This window comes from Drosophila willistoni, assembly GCF_018902025.1.
Source record: "Drosophila willistoni isolate 14030-0811.24 chromosome 2L unlocalized genomic scaffold, UCI_dwil_1.1 Seg168, whole genome shotgun sequence".
Lineage (NCBI taxonomy): Eukaryota > Metazoa > Arthropoda > Insecta > Diptera > Drosophilidae > Drosophila > Drosophila willistoni.
Window position 1 is genome coordinate 19923282 of NW_025814047.1, and position 20959 is coordinate 19944240.

General features: G+C 36.3%; 2 protein-coding genes across 2 annotated transcripts in view; both read right to left on the minus strand.

The window, feature by feature from the left end:
* LOC6653260 (MOB kinase activator-like 3) overlaps positions 1–20959 on the minus strand; it is a 384779-nt gene that overhangs the window by 151326 nt on the left and 212494 nt on the right. The gene's annotated exons all lie outside the window — the stretch shown is intronic.
* Positions 14875–16005, minus strand: LOC6653259 (DNA-binding protein K10). Its single transcript, XM_023181455.1, has one exon. It carries the CDS (start codon positions 16003–16005, stop codon positions 14920–14922), a length of 1086 nt encoding a protein of 361 aa, XP_023037223.1. The 3' UTR covers positions 14875–14919.

Below are 20959 nucleotides of genomic sequence, written 5' to 3' on the forward strand. Positions count from 1 at the left end.
TCTCTTCGCGCTATACTTTTTAATCATCTACAGCGAAACCAATAATAATATTCTGGACTTGGATTGGCTGCAACTCATCCCTGACCACATTGGCTGTGACTCGGGGCATAGCTGGCACCTTATGCAAATAAAACACCTCCACCGGGTCGGGGATATTTAGTTCTGTATACACATAGCTAAGCTATCTTTTTTAATTAATTACTATCTGTCTTTAGCTTAAGCTTTTTCGTCGACTGCTGTGTTAGTCGACGTAAATAAATAAATAAATAAATATCAGACATCGCTTGGCGATCGGGCGGCCGGGGTTCGCCTCCCAGCTTGGTCGAAGTTTTTCGTAATGCTTTTTATATATTTGCATCTCATTCTCTCGCAGCGAGCACACTAAGTACAGAACTCGACGGCAATTTACAAAGTGTCGACGTGGCTCTGTTGTTAGTGTGCTCGCTTGGCGATCGGACGGACGGGGTTCGACTCCCAGCTGGGTCGAAGTTTTTCATAATGCTTTTTATTTATAATGCTTTTTATATATTTGCATTCTCTCGCAGGCTAAATACTATAAGATCTATATGTGTCTCTGTTTAGTGTCGCTTTTTCGTTTCATCGAGTCTGAAATCACTCCCAACGATTCTAAAGAAGCTTTCACTTCAATACACAAAAACAAAAATACGTTGATACGTGATCTGAGTCGCGGGTAAGCAAAAGACCAGAGCAAAATCAAACAAGAATAGAAAAGAGCGTGAGAGCGCAGCAAATTGAACACATGCAACAACAATTTGTACGCAAGAGCGCGAGAGTTAGTTAAAACTGTAAAATGCGAAACCAAAGGAGATATTCAAAACAACAACACCACTAATGCAAGTATTGTTGTAAGTATTAATTTATGGATATTGAAATTGTTCATTATTAATCATTATTATTAATTTGCGTTTCAATCCATTCCATCAAAAGTTCAATATATTTCTTGGCTGGGAGTGCAGTCGGTTTCTTATACCTATAATAAATTTTTTTTTTGTTTATAAACACAAATAATGCTTGTAATGACCAAAACCCAAATTTTCTTTTTTTTTAATTTGGGGAATATGATCTAATCTAGTTCTAAAAAGGATTGAGTCTGTAACACAAGTTGTGCACAAAGTACAGCAATGGAATTTAGATCCTTTTTTCTTTTTAGGAAATTTAAATTTTGAGGTTATTTTTAAGCTAAATATGACTTCAGCGGACGTTGACGATACTATGCGCTGTACGTTCAAGTGGATAACTGCCCACCTCCCACCCGACCGACCGAGTGGTGCAGCCGTATAACGCACGGCACGAATCGCGTGGACAAATACACAATAGAAAAAACAGACAAACAAATAATACTATAGCTATCTATTAAATAAATAGGAAAGGATAAATGTTTAAGTAAACCTAGACCTCGCTTTGCGTTGGGGATACGTTCCAAAAAAACACGACGCAAACTGAAACGACGCAAAGTGAATTAAGATTCTATAGGCAACCATGGAAAGATCAAAGATAGGTTCCCGGGCTATGAAAATACTAATTTCTAGAAAGAAAAATTGAACAAAGTAAACATTTAAAAACAAAAATATTATTGCATTCATTCATTAAAAAAAGCTGCTTCCATTAAATCAAAATAACCCATTCAATTATTTTATCTTGATGAGTTTTTAGTGGCTTCGCTCACCAAAAATTTGTCCAGAGTTTGGTGAATAGCTTTTTTTTGTAAATTTAAATAAATTTCTTGGTAGCAGTTGATGCTTGCAGCTACCGCCTGGGATACCTTAAAACTTCTGTTAGTGTCAGGATCGTTTTTTATAAAAATTCTCTATTGCTTTGTCAATCAGACCCATCGCTTTTGAAATTTGTTTGGAGATTAAACACTGTTCTACGAACATTTCTACTAAACCATCCCCGAGTTTTGATATCAAGACGCAATTATAAACAGAAGTAGGTAAGCTAGATGTCAATGTTGAAAAACGTAAAACTGCCAAAAATTCAAAGGCAATGTTGGTAAAAGTTGATATTGGCGTTGCCACAATGGCTGATTTAGAAAAAAAAAGTTAAACACTCGAACTCACAACAACGCAACAACGAGAATATAACGACGCACAGTGAAAATTAGTACTAATAAAGCAGCGACGTAACTTCGAAAAAACGAAAAACGAGCAGATTACAGCGAATAGAAGGTTGTAATCAGAGCAGAGGACCCTAAAAGTTTCATGCATGGCATAGTAAGAAGAACAACGACTAATGGTTAAAGGTATAAGAGGATGTCTACTCCGTCTACATGGTACCGACAGATTTACCTGAGCCTTAGTTAAGGAAGGAAGGTTAATCAAAAAAAGTCTAGAATACGAAGGCAAATTGACATTGCGATCCCAGCTTAAGCCACGAAGTGCAAATAGCAAGAACTGCTTTTGAACGGATTCAAGTCTAGTCTGGTGCGACTCATATTCTGTTGACCAAATGCAAGATCCATACTATAAAATATTAAGGCCATACTCACGGGCTTTGCGACCGTGGTGGAAATATGGGTGTTAAAATTTAACTTAAGGTCCATAAGTACACCCAAATCATTCATATTATTTAGAAATTCTAAAGGACTATTGTTTAAAAAATAATGGACCAATTGAGAAGAGTTCCGATAATAAGTCATTACCTTACATTTGGTAGTGTTACGATTTAATAGATTTAATTGGCACCAGGATTGAAAATTTTTAAGATCGGCTTGTAGCCGACTAAATGAATCTATTTCTTCAGAAGTAAGACAAAGCTTGACATTGTCAGCATTAATAAACACACGCGAATGAATAATGACTGATGGAAGATCGTTAATAAATAATGTGAAAAGCAGAGGGCCAAGATGACTACCTTGAGGTACACCAGATGTTACAGGAATGGAATTGAAAAAAGAAGACATAAAAAGTACCTTCTGTTTTCTATTTGTTAAATATTCTCGAACCCAAGAAAGGAAAAGGGGTGGAAACCCAATGTCGTTAAGTTAAGAAAGTAATAGAGTATGATAAACTGAATCAAAGGCTTTGCTGAAGTCAGTGTTTATGGCATCAGTTTGTTTAGCATTTTTGAACACCTTGATAATTATAGAGGTAAATTCTAACAGGTTATTGGTTGTAGATCTACGTTTCACAAACCTATGTTGGGATGGCGAAATAGACTGCGAACATGTTGCAATTGCGAAGTTATAATTTTCTCAAAAGCTTTCCGAATAGCGGACAATTTTAAAATACCCCTTTAGTTAGATGCTTTGGACTTTTTCCATTCTTATGCAGAGAAATGATAAACGACTCCTTCCAAATAGATGGAAGAGGAAAATTCCTAAATAGAATATATCGGCAATTGCCTGATCAGTGCTAGCTTTTTACACCCTTGCATTATGAAATTGGTCAGATGTTTGTAACGCACAGAAGGAGACGTTTCCGACCCCATAAAGTTTTTTTCTGTGCTTTTTATTATCTGGAGCAGATCAAGTATGAAACTTATCAGCATCGGACCACTATATCATATAGCTCTAGAAGAAACATTTTCATAAAAAATTTACATGTGTGATAATATTTGATATAAAACCCCAGATCCCAAATTTGAATGTGATCGGGTAAATATGACACAAGTAACAGTCAATATAATAATCGGCTCTGCTCCCAGCTCTGCCGGCAGCGCTGCTTGCTGTCTACTACGCCTTTCGTCAACAACAGAGTGCATGCATACACACACAGACGCAACGCTACATAAACTGTATGTGTATGCGTGCGTTGCTTTGCTTTAGGAATAAGGGATGAAAAAGAACAAATTGTAGTATAAAGAGTAAAATAGTTTTGTTTGTATATTGATGAATTGATTTGCAGAAAACAAATTTTGAACATGTAAAATTATTATTACCAAGGACTGCAACAAACACTTGCGAGGAGAACTCCTGAATTTAAACTCATTAATTTAATAATTCTGAAATATTTACCATTGGGTTAAATAGATATATCGCAAGCTCAAAGAGTGTTCAATCTAGCATCACTGTTGGCTCTCTTCTTGCGTTTCCCTTTACTTTGAATTACACTCTCTCGTAGCATATAAGAATTTACTGTACCACGAGAACTCGAATGCGACGGACGCAAAATAAATGTAAAACTACATAACGTCGTCTAATCTGTTTCGCTAAGATTGTGGCAAGGGAAGTTTTGAAGCATCGAATCCAAACGAGTAGCAGTTTATTATATGGCCGAGAAATTGGCCAACACTTTGGCATAGCCAATGTTAGCTTCTTTGATATTTTTAAATTGTTATTATTCTTACGGTTGATCATTCCGATTTTTATTTTATAAATGGTTTTAATTTGTTTTTATGAACTTTCTGGTTTTTATCTTTATCATCTGCAATTATTATATTATCTTTTTCTATACTCACTACCTTCTAAGGCCCTGTATATTTAGCATCTAGTTTATGACCTATTTCTTTTCTTAACAAGACTTTATCTCCTATTTTTAAATCAAAATCTAAAGTATTTTTATCGTAATATTTCTTATTCTTCAACTTATGGTTTTCTAACATTATCCTAGCTCTTTTATATGCTATTTCTAAATTTTATTTCCTTAGAGTAGTCGTCTAAATTGTATATAGGATCTATTCTATCTATTTTGTTAAAATCTGTGAACTGATTTGGTAGTCTTCCAAATACTTGTTCGTATGGACAATATTCGTGCACTGCCGTATGAACGAATATATTCATTGAATGTTCTATGACTTCGTTCTATTGTCCCTAAAGTATGGTGGCGGTATGCTGTAGATGTTAGATTTTTAATCTTCATGTACTTGCATATATCTGTTATAATCTGATTTTTATACTCAGTTCCCATGTCCGTAATGACTGTTTTCATTGAACCGTACTGTAGTATAAAATTAAGAAATATAGCTTTAGCTACATTACTTGCACTCTTGGATGCAACTGGAATGGCTACTAAGTATTTTGTCAGATTGCATATCATTGTGCCAATATACTCATTTTCATTGATTGATTTGTGTAGCGGACCTATTCTGTCCACTATCACTCTATCAAAAGCCTTCGCTGGTGTTTCTGTTATTATCATGGGGGTTTTCGTATGTGTCGTGGTTTTTGACACCTGTCATTTATGACATCTACTTTATGTACTCTTTGATATGGCGTAACATATTTTTCCAATAGTAGCATCTTTTGATTTTTGCCAGCGTTCTGGTAATGCGAGTATGACCTTCTTGAATTGGATCATCATGGTATGTAGACAGTATTGCTTTTTTTCTTTTTCATTTTCTATTAGGTTCACCTGCTGGAGTAGCGCTTCTCTTTATGTTTTCAATATAATATTGCCCATATTTTTAAAAGAATCTATTGAAATAATTTCAAAGATCTTTTCGCGTGGTGCCACTTTAAGTTGGCTGAGTTCAAGTATACCGGCTTGCATTTCAAGTCTTTGGAAGAACTGACTCTACTGTAAAGTCGTACTCTTCCAATTCTAGCCGCATGCGAGTTTATTTCGAACTCGGGTTGACCATGGAGAATAAATATGTTAATGGTCTATGGTCTGTTCGCACTGTGAAATGTTTTCCATATATATATGGTCGAAAATACGTTATTTCCCAATGTATTGCTGCTAGCTCTTGTTCTGCAGTACTCTTGTTGCTTTCACCATTAGTGAATGCTCTTGATGTATATGAAACTGGAAGTTGGAGTCCATTATAGTTTTGAATTAAAACTGCTCCACATGCTTGTTTGCTTGCATCTGTGATTATGCAAAATTCTTAGCTAAAATCTGGGTACTGCAACAGATTGGGTTAAACGAGCTTGTCTTTTAAGTATTGGAATGCATTTTCGCATTCTGCTGTCTATTCGAATGGAACATTCTTTTTACATAATTTTGTTATGTGCCGGGAATATTTGGCGAAATTTTTTATGATACGTCTATAGTATTGCAAAATGCAACGAAATGTCTAGCACTATCTAGATCATGTGGGACTGGACAATTCTTGATGACGTCAAATTTTGTGCAAGATTCCTTTGTCTGTGCAATTGTGACCTAGGAATGTCACCTCATGCATAAAAAATTAGCATTTTTCTGGATGCAGTTTTAGATTGCTTTTCCTGCAAAGTTCAAAAAAATCTATTAAATTTTTAATCATATGTTGTTCAGAACAACCAATAACGATTAAATCATCCATATAGAGGAAAGCTTGGCTAGGCTCAAGCCCTGAGAATGCTATTGGCATCATTCTCTGAAATGAATTAGGTGCTATTTTTAGACCGAAAGGTAATCGTGTAAAACGATATGAGCCATTGCTCGTTGAAAAAGACGTTATATCTCTTGATTTTTCTTCTAGTTCAATTTGATGAAAACCTGACATTAAGTCAAGGCAAGAAAAATATTTAGCTAGACCCAATTGATCAAGAATATCATCAATTCTGGGGAGTGGGAATTTATCTGACAGCAATTTTTTGTTTATTTGACGATAGTCAATTACTATTGGCCAGTTTTTTCTTTAGATCCCGAAATTGTTTTCTTTCTTACTAGTCGTAAGAGTGGGCTATTATAAGGCGAAACAGACTGTTCAACAATACCCTGTTCAATTAACTTTCCAACTTGTCGCAGGATTTCTTTTTGTTTATAAAAATTATTTGTTGTGATTGTTTCGGTATCAAGTCCGCACACATCACTATACTCGGTGCATAACTTTTCGAGTTTGTTTTTAAATAATATTGCGAAATTTTAATTCATGAATGAATTTCTTTAATTCATGAATTACAGATTCTTTTCTTTTATCTTAGGTATTTTGAACTATATCGTAGTTCGAAAGTGATTCAAATTTTATATTGTTAAAGCCTACTATTTGGCATTTATTTGCGGCATTTAAGAGTCGAACAAAAGTATTTTGGGCTGTTGCAATAGTGTTTGCAACATGTTTATGTTTAATTTCCTGATTTGGAATTAAAATGTTGTCTTCTGCTGAACAAAGTTCTATTTTGCGTACCACTCGAGAATTTTCTTTTATTATATGTAGAAATGTCTGCACCGGTATCAATTAAGAATATTATTTTCTTATTTGTTGTAACATTTTTTATTTAGAGGCCGTTGACGATACTATGCGCAGTACGTTCAAGTGGCCCCAACGACACCAGGACAAAGCCTGTTACGCGCGAGCCAAAGCACATAACTGCCCACCTCCCACCCGACCGACCGAGGGGTGCAGCCGTATAACGCACGACACGAATCACGTGGACAAATACACAATAGAAAAAAAAGACAAACAAATAATACTATAGCTATCTATTAACTAAATGGGATAGAATAGATGTTTTAAGTATATTAATAGAAAACTCTGAGCCGATTACAGGGAATAGAAGGTTGTAATCAGAGCAGAGGACCCTAAAAGGTTCATGCATAGCATAGTTAGAAGAACAACGACTAAGGGATAAAGGTATCAAAGGATGTCTACTCCGTCTACATGGTACCGACAGATTCATCTGAGCTAATAACCTAGGCGAGTCGATATCACCAATTAGGAGCTTGTGCATAAAAATGACACCAAGCATAATTTTACGGTTAGTTAGGGACGGAAGGTTAATCAAAAGAAGTCTGCTAGAATACGAAGGCAAACAGCAAGAAGTGCTTTTGAACGGATTGAAGTCTAATCTGGTGCGACTCATATTGAGGTGACCAAATGCAAGATCCATACTCTAAAATAGGATGGACAAGCGAAGTAAAAAGAACTTTAGTTCTATAGGGGTCATCAAATTCTTTTGACCATCTTTTAATGAAACCCAGGACACTCATGGCCTTTGCGACCGTGGTGGAAATATGGGTGTTAAAATTTAACTTATGGTCCATAAGTACGCCCAAATCATTCATATTATTTAGACGTTCTAAAGGGCTATTGTTTAGAAAATAAGTGACCAGTTGAGGAGAGTTACGAAAAAAAGTCATTACCTTACATTTGGTAGTGTTAAGATTTAGTAAATTAAACTGGCACCAGGATTGAAAGTTTTTAAGAACAGCTTGTAGCCGACTAAATGAATCTGTATCTTTATAAGTAAGACACAGCTTGACATTGTCAGCATACATAAGCACACGCGAATGAACAATGACTGATGGAAGATCGTTAATAAATAGTGTGAAGAGCAGAGGGCCAAGATGACTACCTTGAGGTACACCAGAAATCACAGGAATGGAAACGGAAAAAGAAGACTTAAAAAGTACCTTCTGTTTTCTATTTGTTAAATATTCTCGAACCCAAGAAGGGAAAAGGGGTGGAAACCCTATGTCGCTCAGCTTAGAAAGTAATAGGGTATGATTAACGGAATCAAAGGCTTTGCTGAAGTCAGTGTATAAGACATCAGTTTGTTTACCATTTTTGAACCCCTTGATAATTATTGATGTAAATTCTAAAAGGTTAGTGGTTGTAGATCTACGTTTCACAAACCCATGTTGGGATGGCGAAATAATAGAGCTGCAAAAATGTTGCAATTGAGAAGTTATAATTTCTCAAAAAAATATGTAAATACACAAGCCGAAGGCCCAAACAGCTAGCGCTTAGTACCTAAGTTCCGACTAATTTGTAATTAGTCCTAACTCTAAGATAAATAAATAAATTTTCTCAAAAGCTTTCGGAATAGCAGACAATTTTGAGATACACCTATAGTTAGAGGCTTCGTACTTTTTGCCATTTTTATGCAGAGGAATGATATACGACTCCTTCCAAATAGATGGAAAAGAGGAAAATTCGACAGACAATAGAAACAATTTTAAAATTGGTTTACATAATGCATTTGCACAGAACCTGAGTACACATCCAGGAAGACCATCTGGCCCCGGAGAATAAACAGGTTTAACTAATTTAAGTTCGCTAAGAATAGAACTTTCATCAATCACTGGATTGAAAATGCAATTAGCCTTTTTTAAATGATAAGGATACGGACTTGTTCGATATTCCGTTGAGGAATAAGTTGTTTTGAAAAAACTCGCAAACATATCGGCAATTGTCTGATCAGTGCTCGCTTTTTTATTTTGAAAAGACAAAAAAGATGGGTGCACAGAGGTCTTACGTTTAGAAGTAACAAAATTATAAAATTGTTTAGGGTCAGAAGAAAACTGAAGCTTACACTGCTGAAGATAATTCTTATAGCATTGTGTATTAAGCATCATGAATTTTGAACGAGCGACTGTATACAGAGCATAATCTGATGAACGACGTGTTTTTTGAAACTTCTTATAATATCGTGTCTTCACATTTTTCAAATTGGATAGCTCACGAGAGAACCAGGGAGGTTTGTTAAGCCGCTTCAGCCTACCAAAAGGCACACAAATATCAAAGAGTGAATTTAGAGTATCATAGAAAAAACATATCACTACAATTGTACAGATAAGACCAATCGGTAGTAGCAATGTTATCATTAAGGCTGGCAAAGTCAGTCTTACGAAAACACCTAGTTAGAGGTAACTCATTTGAACCAAGTAATGGTGAAAGCAAGGGCAAATCAATTTTTAAATTTAATGTAGGATGAAATTTGTCTTCTGGAAGAACAAATGGTTCGATCCTAGAAATCTCACAATAAGAAGAATCCAATACAAAAATAAGATCTAACGATTTTCTATTAGAATTTAAGACAGGATTGACTTGGGATAAAGTCATGTGACAAAGAGGGCAGCAACATGGTACATTCATCTGTTGGTGACCATGCTAAAGCGGGTAAATTAAAATCACCTACAACTATGAGCATGTCTTGACTGGACACTAAAGAGGAGACAAACCGAATTGCCTCTAAATGATTTAAATATACCACCATGTCTGACAATGGTGGAATTGGAATATAGGAACAAGTAATGAAAGCATTAAAAGATTTAAAATTTACTTTAACACCGACAAACTCAATCTCCTGGGTACTAAAAAATTGGATTCTTAAATGATACGAAATTATTAAGACTTGGGTTAATAGAATAGACTTTATTTTTTAATTTTGAGCATTTGGAGGAACTTGTCCGTTTCCCTGTTTGCTTTGGGTAATTCGGACATTATTGCTATTATTGTTATTATAGCCGTTCCTGTTCGGGTTGTTGCCTCGGTTTGAGTCATAACTACCTCGGCTGTAACCTCGTCCTCCTCTTTTGTTTTTTCCGTTATTGCCATTGTAGTTATTGTTATTACTATCGGAGTTGTAGTTACCTCGTCCATTGCCTCTACCTTTTTGAGTGTAGTAACTACCTTCTCTATTATTTCGTCCTCGCTGAAATAGTACTGTGTTAGCACTTCCAGTCATTTCAGTTCTGCAAAGGATATATTTATATATTGCATCATTAAAAGTGACGAAGTTACCAGCTTCTAGCACAATTTTTATCTTTTCATGCTCACAACTATGGACTCTTTCGTTGATTTTTCGGCATTATCAGGGTCTAGGCCATCGTCAATATAGGCAGCCTCAAGTTGCTTTCGCAAGTTGTCTATATCGGTTGCATATTGCGATGCCGTTTTGCCTTTTTGTTTTATGTTTAACAGTTTGGCTTTTAATACGTCGGTGGATTCACCTTTGCGTCAAAGTTTGTTGATTATGCCTATAATTGTGTTTTCATTCTGTATCCTACAAAGGATTGTTCCTAATATTTTTGCTTTAATTACTTCAACTGTCAAATCTTCCTGATTACCGTGGGATGGAACAGAAAACCTGCTTCACATATTCCCTATCTAGGGTAACCTGGTCATGCATTGTATTTTCCTGTAATGTTTCGACTTCGCTATCAATTTCTGTATCAATGTCTATCATTGGCTTTGACTCGTCTAAACCTTCTAGCTGGTACTCATTGAATTCTGCTATATGATTTAGGTCTTCTCTTATTGTTATAACAATATTTCGTCTTATTGCGATATTGTTTAATCTTCTCTTCAATGTTTGTTTTATTTTGTTACATTGATGTCTATGTTTTTGAGTTAATTTCTCATTGACATCGTTTATTGCAAGTACAATATTGTTATATTGTGCTGTGATTATTTTCGCATGGTGTACTAATGTATCATTCTATATTGTTTTGCTGGAAGTGATACATTTGTACGATTTTTCAAATTTGTCTTTATATGCATTTATTGTATTGTATTGTATTGTATTAAAGTATAGAATATAGTTGTAAACTATCAACCTAACTATATTTTTACAGACACTGGCTACTAAGGCCTTCGGCTTAGACGAAAACTACATCCATACACTAGCCTGGGATTCGAACCCGGATCCTCGTTGTTCAGTTGACTAAATGACTAGGCCACTTAGACAACTCATCTACCGATGACTTATATGCATTTATATTTCATGCTAGTGTACTCCATTCCATTGTTCAATGAAACAATTAAGCTTCTACCGGTGCATGCGCAGTATCAATATGTGTGTTGTTCCCAGTAATTCGTGTGTTTCGCTGGTATTCTTTATCACCACATAGGGTAATGTGCTTAACACTACGCCCTTCTCGATTTTTGTACAACCGATAAGTGGGCTCGCAATACTCTGGAATGTGTCATTGTATTCGTTTTCGAAATGATTTATTGTAATAAATTCTTTGTGTTTTTGTAATATTATTAATGAATTTAATCTGAAATCTGGGTGCTTATTATAAATTTCTTCAACAATTTCTGTCATATTGTAAGTTTTTTATTTTTAAATCTTGTCTAGGTTATTGCCTCTGCTCATATATCTTTTCTTTATTATTTTAATGTGTGAGGATCAATAAAAATTGACACACTGACACTATAGTTAGTATAAGCAGCAGCCACCATAAAGCATTAATATCGTCAGTGTGATCAATAACTTTGACTTTCGCCTGGGTATCGTCGCTACCGATCCAACACATTTTTACAATTTAAATTATTCGTTCGTGATCTCTTGTCTTTGAAAAATTAGTTTTTTTTAAGGCAAAAGAAAAATTTTTTTTTCTCTATCAATTTAATCCTTTTTTTAAAATTTTTTTTTATATTTGTCTAATGTAGGGATACGACTTTTAGGGATAGGATTAGGCCACATACTTTTAGGGATAGATTATAAGTAATTAGAACTTAAGAATAATGTTTAGCTTTAAGTACCGTTAAGGACACTAGCCATAAGACCAATGTAAATGCTCCCCTATAAATACTGGGCTTGCGGCCCCAATAAATTACTTCAAGTCAAACTTTGCCTTCGCCTACTTCATGGCGATCCTACCTACCATTGGCCACAATTAAAAAGGCAAAAGAAAAAACAAATATAAAAATAAAAAGTCCTTGCCATAGAAAATAAGGTAAATACCCAGGACCATTCCCCAAATAAAGCGGCCGACTTGAAGAACAACAGCAACAACAAAAAGAGGCAAATCAGCAGAACCAACAGCAGCAGAACCAACAGCAGCAGAACCAACAGCAGTAGAACCAACAGCCGCAGAGCCAATAAAAACAGAACAAGGAGCAGCAGATGCAGCAAACAATAAAAATTAATACAACTAAAAAAGAGTGCTTATATATGTGGGCACCTTTGTGGCAAGAGGCGATCTTTGCGCTGCCATTATAAATTAATTTGAATACATAAAAATTAAAAATAACAAAAAGAAAAAAATAAAATGAAAAAATTTTAATACATTGTCTACAAAATTTTTTTGAATAAGTCTATCATTGCCAAAATATCCTCGAAAAAAAAGAAAATATATACATATATACATATACATATATATATATGTGACTCTCATTGCGGTAGGTCATACTTTCGGTGACAATAAACACTCAAAGCACAAAGCAAAGTCAGAAAAAATACAACAACAACAAACAACATAATCTATTTTTGGACACACATAACTGTTTACGTGTAAGAATCAAGAAGTAACGGTGCAGCTTTACAGCAAAACCAGCAATATGACTGAGCCACCGGACATTTGGAGAAAACATCCGCCGTCTGGTGATGGCAAATTTCTAACCATTTCGCGAACTGACAACGGAAATGTGACAAACATTTCTCCCTTCATAATAAAAAAAACAATTGATTATACCTGTGGAGGAGAAGTTGAACTGTGCAAAAAAACTCGTGATGGTAATCTTTTAGTCCAAACCAAAAACCCAGCACAAACAAGCAAACTACTGAAGCTCAATGTTATGTCAAACGACATCCCAATAAAAGTAGAGGAGCACAAAGCCTTAAACGTTACTAAAGGCGTAATCTACTCTAACGAGCTAAGAGGTATAGACGAAGACACCATCCTAGAGAACTTAAAAGATCAAAAAGTCCAAGAAATAAAAAAAATTCTTTCAAAAAAATATGGAGTACTTACTGAAACTGGCATCGTAATTATTACATTTGCCCTCCACAATCTACCAGAGCATCTTTACATTGGATATGAAAAAGTAAAGGTACGCACATACATTCCCCAGCCATTGCGATGCAACAAATGCTTACGAATGGGCCATACCGCCGCAAAATGCAACAACAAAACTACCTGCAACAATTGTAGCCAAGACGAACATATTGATACTCTAACAGAAGAGATATGCGACAAAGAGCCAAGTTGCATAAATTGCCGAATCAACAAATTACCGACTTATAATCATCAGCCCAGAGATAAAAAATGCCCAGTCTTCCTCACCCACCTCGAAGTGCAGGCCATAAAAGCTCACGAAAAAGTTGACAATAGAACAGCATGGTCGATTTACAAAAAAACGACACCCACATGATGGCTCGCTCTACTCTTCAGTAGCAAAATCTCACCTGTACAACAATAAAAATCAATCGCAACAAGAAGACAATGCAACACAACCCAGAAGCGCCACCCTAACAATCCCGGAAAGCACTAAGCGAAAAGCAGTTCAGTACGAATCGGAACCCGAAGACATGTCAACCGACACCCTAGACGACCAACCAAGTTCAAGCAGCAAGTCTAAAAACCCTAGCATTCTCCCACATAATATATCTAATAGATCGAAACGAATCATAACAAGAAGCATGACTAAGTCTAAGAACACTAACCCGTCTCCAAATTCTTTGAACACTCTCATAAAATCTAACAACGTCAAAATTTAAGATCTAAATCTAAACTAGCACTACATCTAATCACTCTATAAACTTAACATGACACTAACAATTTTGCAATGGAACCTCAATGGGTATTCAAACAATTACAACGAGCTCTTAATCCTCATAAATCGGTTCAAGCCAAAGATAATTTCTTTACAAGAAACCCACCTAACTAACTTGAGTCAAGTTCCAATTCCAACTAATTTTTCAATGCACCACACTACCTGCTCCACATCAAAGGGCGGCGTGGATATATTAGTGCATAAGTCAATTCAACATAAACTGATTTCCGTCGGCCAATCATTTGATGCCATCACAGTCGAAATTCACTCAGCAAAAAAGTTTTATATTGTTGCCGCCTATATACCCCCTAATCAAAAATTTTCTTTGGTAGACCTTGAAACAGCATTCCCAAATACAAGCACCCCAACCCTTTATACAGGAGACTTTAACAGTTGGAACAGTTACTGGGGCTCACCTTCTAGCAATCGCAGAGGTAAAATTTTAGCCAAATTTATTCACGACCACAACAATATCATCCTAAACAATGGTCAACCCACACACTTCTCTACTCACAACACATTCACGCACATAGACCTTGCATTCTGCTCAGCAGAACTTAAAATAAACTGCGACTTCAGCATCAGCGACACTCTCGAAGGAAGTGATCACTTCCCTATCACCTTAAAAATGTTCTCGAACGATCAATACAAAACTCACACACGATACACACAAAGATTTTTAACAAAACAAGCAAATTGGGATAAATTCGAAAGACTGACTGACGAGCTTAACAATATAACAACAATATCCCCAAATGTTTTTTCTTCTTTTTGTCTTCAGCCTTGTTCTTGATTTGCTGTTGCTTTCAATTAACCTTTTGCATCATTTGCATTTCCGACCTTTTTGTCTTTGGCATCCTTGGAAACCATAACAGATGCTGCCTCCTGTTTTAGATAGTTCTCTCGCGCCGATTCATACATGGCCACAAATTTGTCACGTTGCACCTTGAATTGGGCAAAGAGTTCATCATCCTTGTTGCCCTTCAACCGATTCTCAATATCCAGTTTTGTATTGTATGCGGCTAGGAGCTCCTTGTGCACCCACGGCTTATCGATGGGATATTGATTGACCAGATTCTTAAGCGTTTTAATGGTGCTCTTGCCCTTGACGACCTGTTTGATGAGCTTGTGATTGGGTTTCTTAATTTTGCCGCCAATACCGTTAATGGGCATGTTAAATGGTCCGCCCATGGGTGGAATACCGCGTGGTCCCATCATCTGTGGGGGCATTGGTGGTGGTGGTGGTCCGCCACCCATACGTCCATTACGACGCATGAATGCTGGCGGTGGTATTGGTGGTGGGGGTGGAAGTGGTCCGCGCATGGGTGGCATTTGTGTTTGAAAAGGCATCGGTGGATACGGTTGATTGCCGCGTGGTCCTGGTCCCATGCCTCTTGGACAAGGGCACATATGCGGTGGTATCATCATGTGGCGTCCGCCTCCACGATTCGGTGGTCCTCGATTAAATGACATACAGCCATTATAACGATTGGGCTGTGGATGTGGATGAAACCGTTGCCCGTGCCCATTCCCATTCATTTGGTTAGGATATGGCGCCATTTGTTGGTGTTGGTGATGATGATGATGATGGTGATGGTGGTGCTGCTGTTGCTGTTGTTGTGTTTTTTGCAGTTTACCTCGCATTTGTGGCTTTTTTTTTTGACCCATCTCCTGATGGGATTGGGCAGGTGGAGTAGCAGATTTCGGTGAAACTGGCACGGGATTATTGAAGTCTATGTACAGAGAATCGTTTGGCATCTGACTGGACGAGTACATAATATTGTTGTTTCCCATGCCGCCGCCGCAGCCTCCTCCGCCCCCTCCACCGACACCACCGCGAAATGGTGGCTTTCTGTACGGAGCGATTTGTGCACGTATATTGGCATGACGATTCATCTGTGCCCCAACGCCTGGTCCTGGTCCTGGCCCATTTCTGTTTTTTCGTTTCATTGATATGCGGCTGGCTGCAGGTGCCAATTATTTAACAAAATAATAATAATTTATTTGGCCTCCCCTTTTTGAGGATAAAGCCACAGCACATTTCGAGGTTTTTTTTATTTATGTTAATAAGGAAGCCAGTAACATCAACAAAATTATCCTACAAAGCGCATACAAAAGTATCCCCCTCTGTAAACCACCCAAACGTCAATACAACGTACCTTGGTGGAACAAGGAAATAGCTAACAGTAGGGAAAAAAAAATACTAGCATGGAAAGCCCTTAATCGAGACATGACTACAGAGAATATCATCAGATATAAAAAACTTAATGCTCAACTTCGTAGATTAATTAGAGAGAGCAAAGCTCGAAGTGTACATGAATTTACCTCTGACATTTCCCCTAGATCTACCACCGAAACAATATGGAATAAAATAAGAAGACTTAACGGACTCCACAAATCTTCCCAAATCCACTGCATGCAGGACACGACCACAAATACATTGAATTCGGACGCAGGAGAAATAGCAACATCCTTTGCGAACCACTGGTCTAGACAATCAGAGGACCAACTATTCACCTCTGCATTTGTAGAAGCAAAACAAAAAACAAATACTACCCACACCTATAGCCCACCACACAACTCTGCCAAATTCATGGAACAAGAGATAGGCTTCTTAGAATTCGCATCAGCACTTAACAGCCTTAAAGGACATACACCAGGTTTCGACAAAATCAATTACAGCATGATTCAACATGTATCAACACCACTTAAAACTAGAATCGTCACTCTATTCAACCGCATCCTACAAACACATATCCCACAGATTTATGAAATTAGCACAATAATACCAGTTTTAAAGCCGGGACAAGACAAAACTTCAATAGAAGCATACAGACCCATATCCCTAAACTCATGTATCGGAAAAGTCCTGGACAAGATAATTTCAAAGCGGCTATGGTGGTTTGTCACAACAAACAAACTACTTAACAGCCATCAACTAGGCTTCCAAAAAGGAAGATCAACTGCCGATTGTCTACTCCTTGTAGACGCTCTGATCAGTAGATCCCTTTCAGCAAAAAGACACATATCACTTGTCTCGTTAGATTTTGCCAAAGCGTTTGATAAAGTCGGAGTCCACACCATTATTAATCAATTAAAAAAATGGCAATGTGGCCCTACAATTATAAAATTCATTAAAAACTTCATGGCCAATAGGCAAATCAGAGTGTGCGTCAATAAAAATTATTCAAATTGCAAGCCTCTTCGGAACGGTATTCCACAAGGATCACCACTATCGGTTATACTGTTTCTAACAGCGTTTAATAGTCTCTCTGAGTTAATAGCAAGGCACAAAAATATTAACTTCACCGCATACGCAGACGACTACAATATATTAGTTGATCTCAATAAAGAAAAATAAAGTACAATAAAACTAGACAATCTATTTGAAAACATTGACACTTGGTGCCAAACTTCGGGGGCATCGCTGTCTCTCACAAAATGTAAACACCTACATATTTGTAGAAAACAGAATTGCCACCCTCGTCCCAATCAGCCACCATAGAAAACGTCAAGGAACTAAAATTGCTAGGACTCTCATTTAGTGCCAAGTACAAATGGCATTCCCACATAAAAAATTTGCGAAAGTCGTTAAATAAATCCCTTAATATTCTAAAATGTCTCTCGAGCCCAAAATTTAACTGCCACACATACACATTAGTACAAATAGTTAAAAGCATATGCCTCTCAAAAATAGATTATGGCCTTCCGATCTATGGTAGGGCCCCCAAGACAACAATCAAGCCAATAAAGACCGCACTAAACACAGCATTGCGAGTCGCTCTGCGCGCTTTCCGCTCGACGCCAATAAATAATCTATATTTTGAAGCAAACATCCCAACCATTGAAAACAGAACGCAACAGCTATTGACCAAAGTGATTAACCCAATCCTTAATTCGTACGACACCCCACTTAAAGAAATAATAAATAATATAAATAAAAATAATAGGAAGGCGTACAGAGATTCCACCTTACAAAAATGCATAAATTCTTGCTTCAATTTGGGTATTACACCAACCCCAATAGGAAAAACACCTAAGTCAGACCCTCCGTGGTTCATTAACACAAATACAATCGACCTACACTTGAACGTTTTTAAGAAAGGGCACACGAGCAATGAAATTTACACTAAACAATTTGCAGAAATTAAGCTTAAGCTTAACGATCACACATTTATATACACCGACGGTTCTCTGAAAAACTGTATAACAGGGTATTCAATTACGACAGAAAACAAGACTCTTAAATTGGGGATTCTGCCACTATACTCATCGGTATTTTCGGCAGAAATCATTGCCATATTCGATGCAACCATAATAGCCACCAAGATAAAAGGCAAAGTATGCATCTGTTCTGACTCGTTGTCAGCAATTGAAGCTATTCAAAATATCAACAACAACACATATTACCCAGACATAATTCGAAAAACACTAATCAAACAACAGCCTAAAATCATGCTCCTATGGGTCCCTAGCCATGTTGGTATAAAGGGCAACGAATTTGCTGATGAAGCAGCAAAAATGGCGACTATATCACCCCTCTTTACGCATCCCAATTATAACAAAACAGACATAAACAGACACATTAAAAACCACTTCTCCAACCTAAATACACTACTAATTCAACAGACATCATGCTGGTATCAAGAGATAAACAGACATAACAAATACAATGTTGATGACTATCTTAAAAAACTAGAAATTTACCAAATAGCTAGAAAAACCCAAATAAAACTTATAAGGCTACGACTAGGACATACGAGACTAACACACGAACACCGATTCCTTCAAAATAATCCCAACCACTGTAAATTCTGCAACACAAATTCTATTATGAATATAGAACATATCTTGAACACATGCACGGTGTTTCAAAGCTTTCGAAACCATATCCCAAACCAAAACCTTATCGCACTCCTATCCAACCCAACCCCTGAAAATCTAAAAGAAATTATAAAATACCTCAATCTAACCAATATTATGAACCTCTTATAAGATAAGCTAGCATAGCAAAATATTATATTCTACACTAAGAAAATTGTATGAATTATATTAAAAGAATGAATATCTAAACATGAACCAGCCGAAGACCTTAGCAGCTATGGCTGTCCTCCCTGTAGCTATAGATTTATCTATTAGCTAACATTGTACAAATAAATAAATAAATATATACACTAAAATGAAAAATACACAAAAACCAAAAACATATAGATAATAAATTCCAATCGGCCTAACACAAAAAAAAAATATCATAGAAGCTAACTTCGGCTATGCCGAAGTTTATATACCCTTGCAGTATACTTGGCAATAATATTTTTCCTTTTTGAAATTTCTTTCCCTGCAACTCAATTCATCAATACACAAACAAAATATTATTTCTCTTTTTACCACAAGTTTTTCTTCTTCCATAATTTTCTAAGCAAAGCACGGCACGCATACACATACAGTTCATGTAGCGTTGCGTCTGTGTGTGTATGCGTGTGCTCTGTTGATTTGATGATGGCAGTAGTAGGCAGCAAGCAGCGCTGCCGGCAGCGTTTGAACCGATTTATATTGACTGTAACTTGTGTTCTATTTATCGGATCAGATTCAAATTTTGGGATCTGAGATTTTATATCTATTACTATCATATTGGTAAATTTCATGGGGATACTCCAATTTTTGCAAAAATGTTTCTTCTAGAGCTATATGATATAGTGGTCCGATCCCAAAGATTTTCATACTTTATCTCACCCGGGTAAAAAAAAGCTCCCAAAAAAAATTTCATCCCGATAGCTCTTAAGATGGCTGAGTAAAACGCGTACGCACCGACGGACAGACGGACAGACGGACAGACGGTCAGACGGACAGACGGACATGGCTATATCGACTTAGCTTCTCATGCTGATCAAGAATATATATACTTTATGGGGTCGGAAACGTCTCCTTCTGTGCGTTACAAACATCTGACCAATTTTATAATACCCTCTGCAAGGGTATAAAAACATATATTCCAATCGACCTTATATACCCCAACATAACCTAACGAAGAGCACATGTCAAACATGTGCACTCAAAATTGCACAAACAACATAAGCACACTTGTAAAGCTTGCCGCGTTGAAAGCAAGCTTTTGAAAAAAAGTTCAATAAAGTTCAATAAAAAAAACTCAAGTAAATTTCACAAAGCTTGCAAGCACACATAAAGCTTTCTGATCGCAGCAAGCTCCACAAGATCAAATTTGCCCAATAACGAAGTCTAAATACCCTATAAGAAAAACTACAACATGTTTTTTTTTTTTTTTGGAAACAATTAAATATTAGAAAATAGAATCTTAAACAAATTGACAAAAAAAAAAAGAAGAAACAAAAATTTTTTTATATTACAAAATAAAGAAGAAGAAAAAAAATGAAATACTAAGAGAACAAAATTTTTTTAAGGGAATTAAATATGCCATAAAGATAAAACCAAAAGTAACAGAATTTCAAATGGACCAGAACATAAAAGTATTAAAATAAAAGTTTCAGAAAGCGTACAAGTGCATAAATAAGACAATTTATATACACCCTCAGACCATTAATAATCACCTTTAAAAATCTCTTTGAGAGTTACAATAAAATAAAGAGTATGATGGTGGAGTAGAAACACTTCAAAGTTTCATAGATTCACTGGAATTAATCAATGAAATAAAAGCAGAATATGAAGAAACAGCTATTATAGTCACAAAAACAAAGCTAAAAGGGGACTTTAGACTACTAGTAACAAATGAAAACACTATAAATGGTATAATACAAACATTAAAAAAAGAAATTAAGGTGAAACAGTTCAGGTAGCAGAGGCAAGATTAATGAATTTAAAACAAAAGTCAATT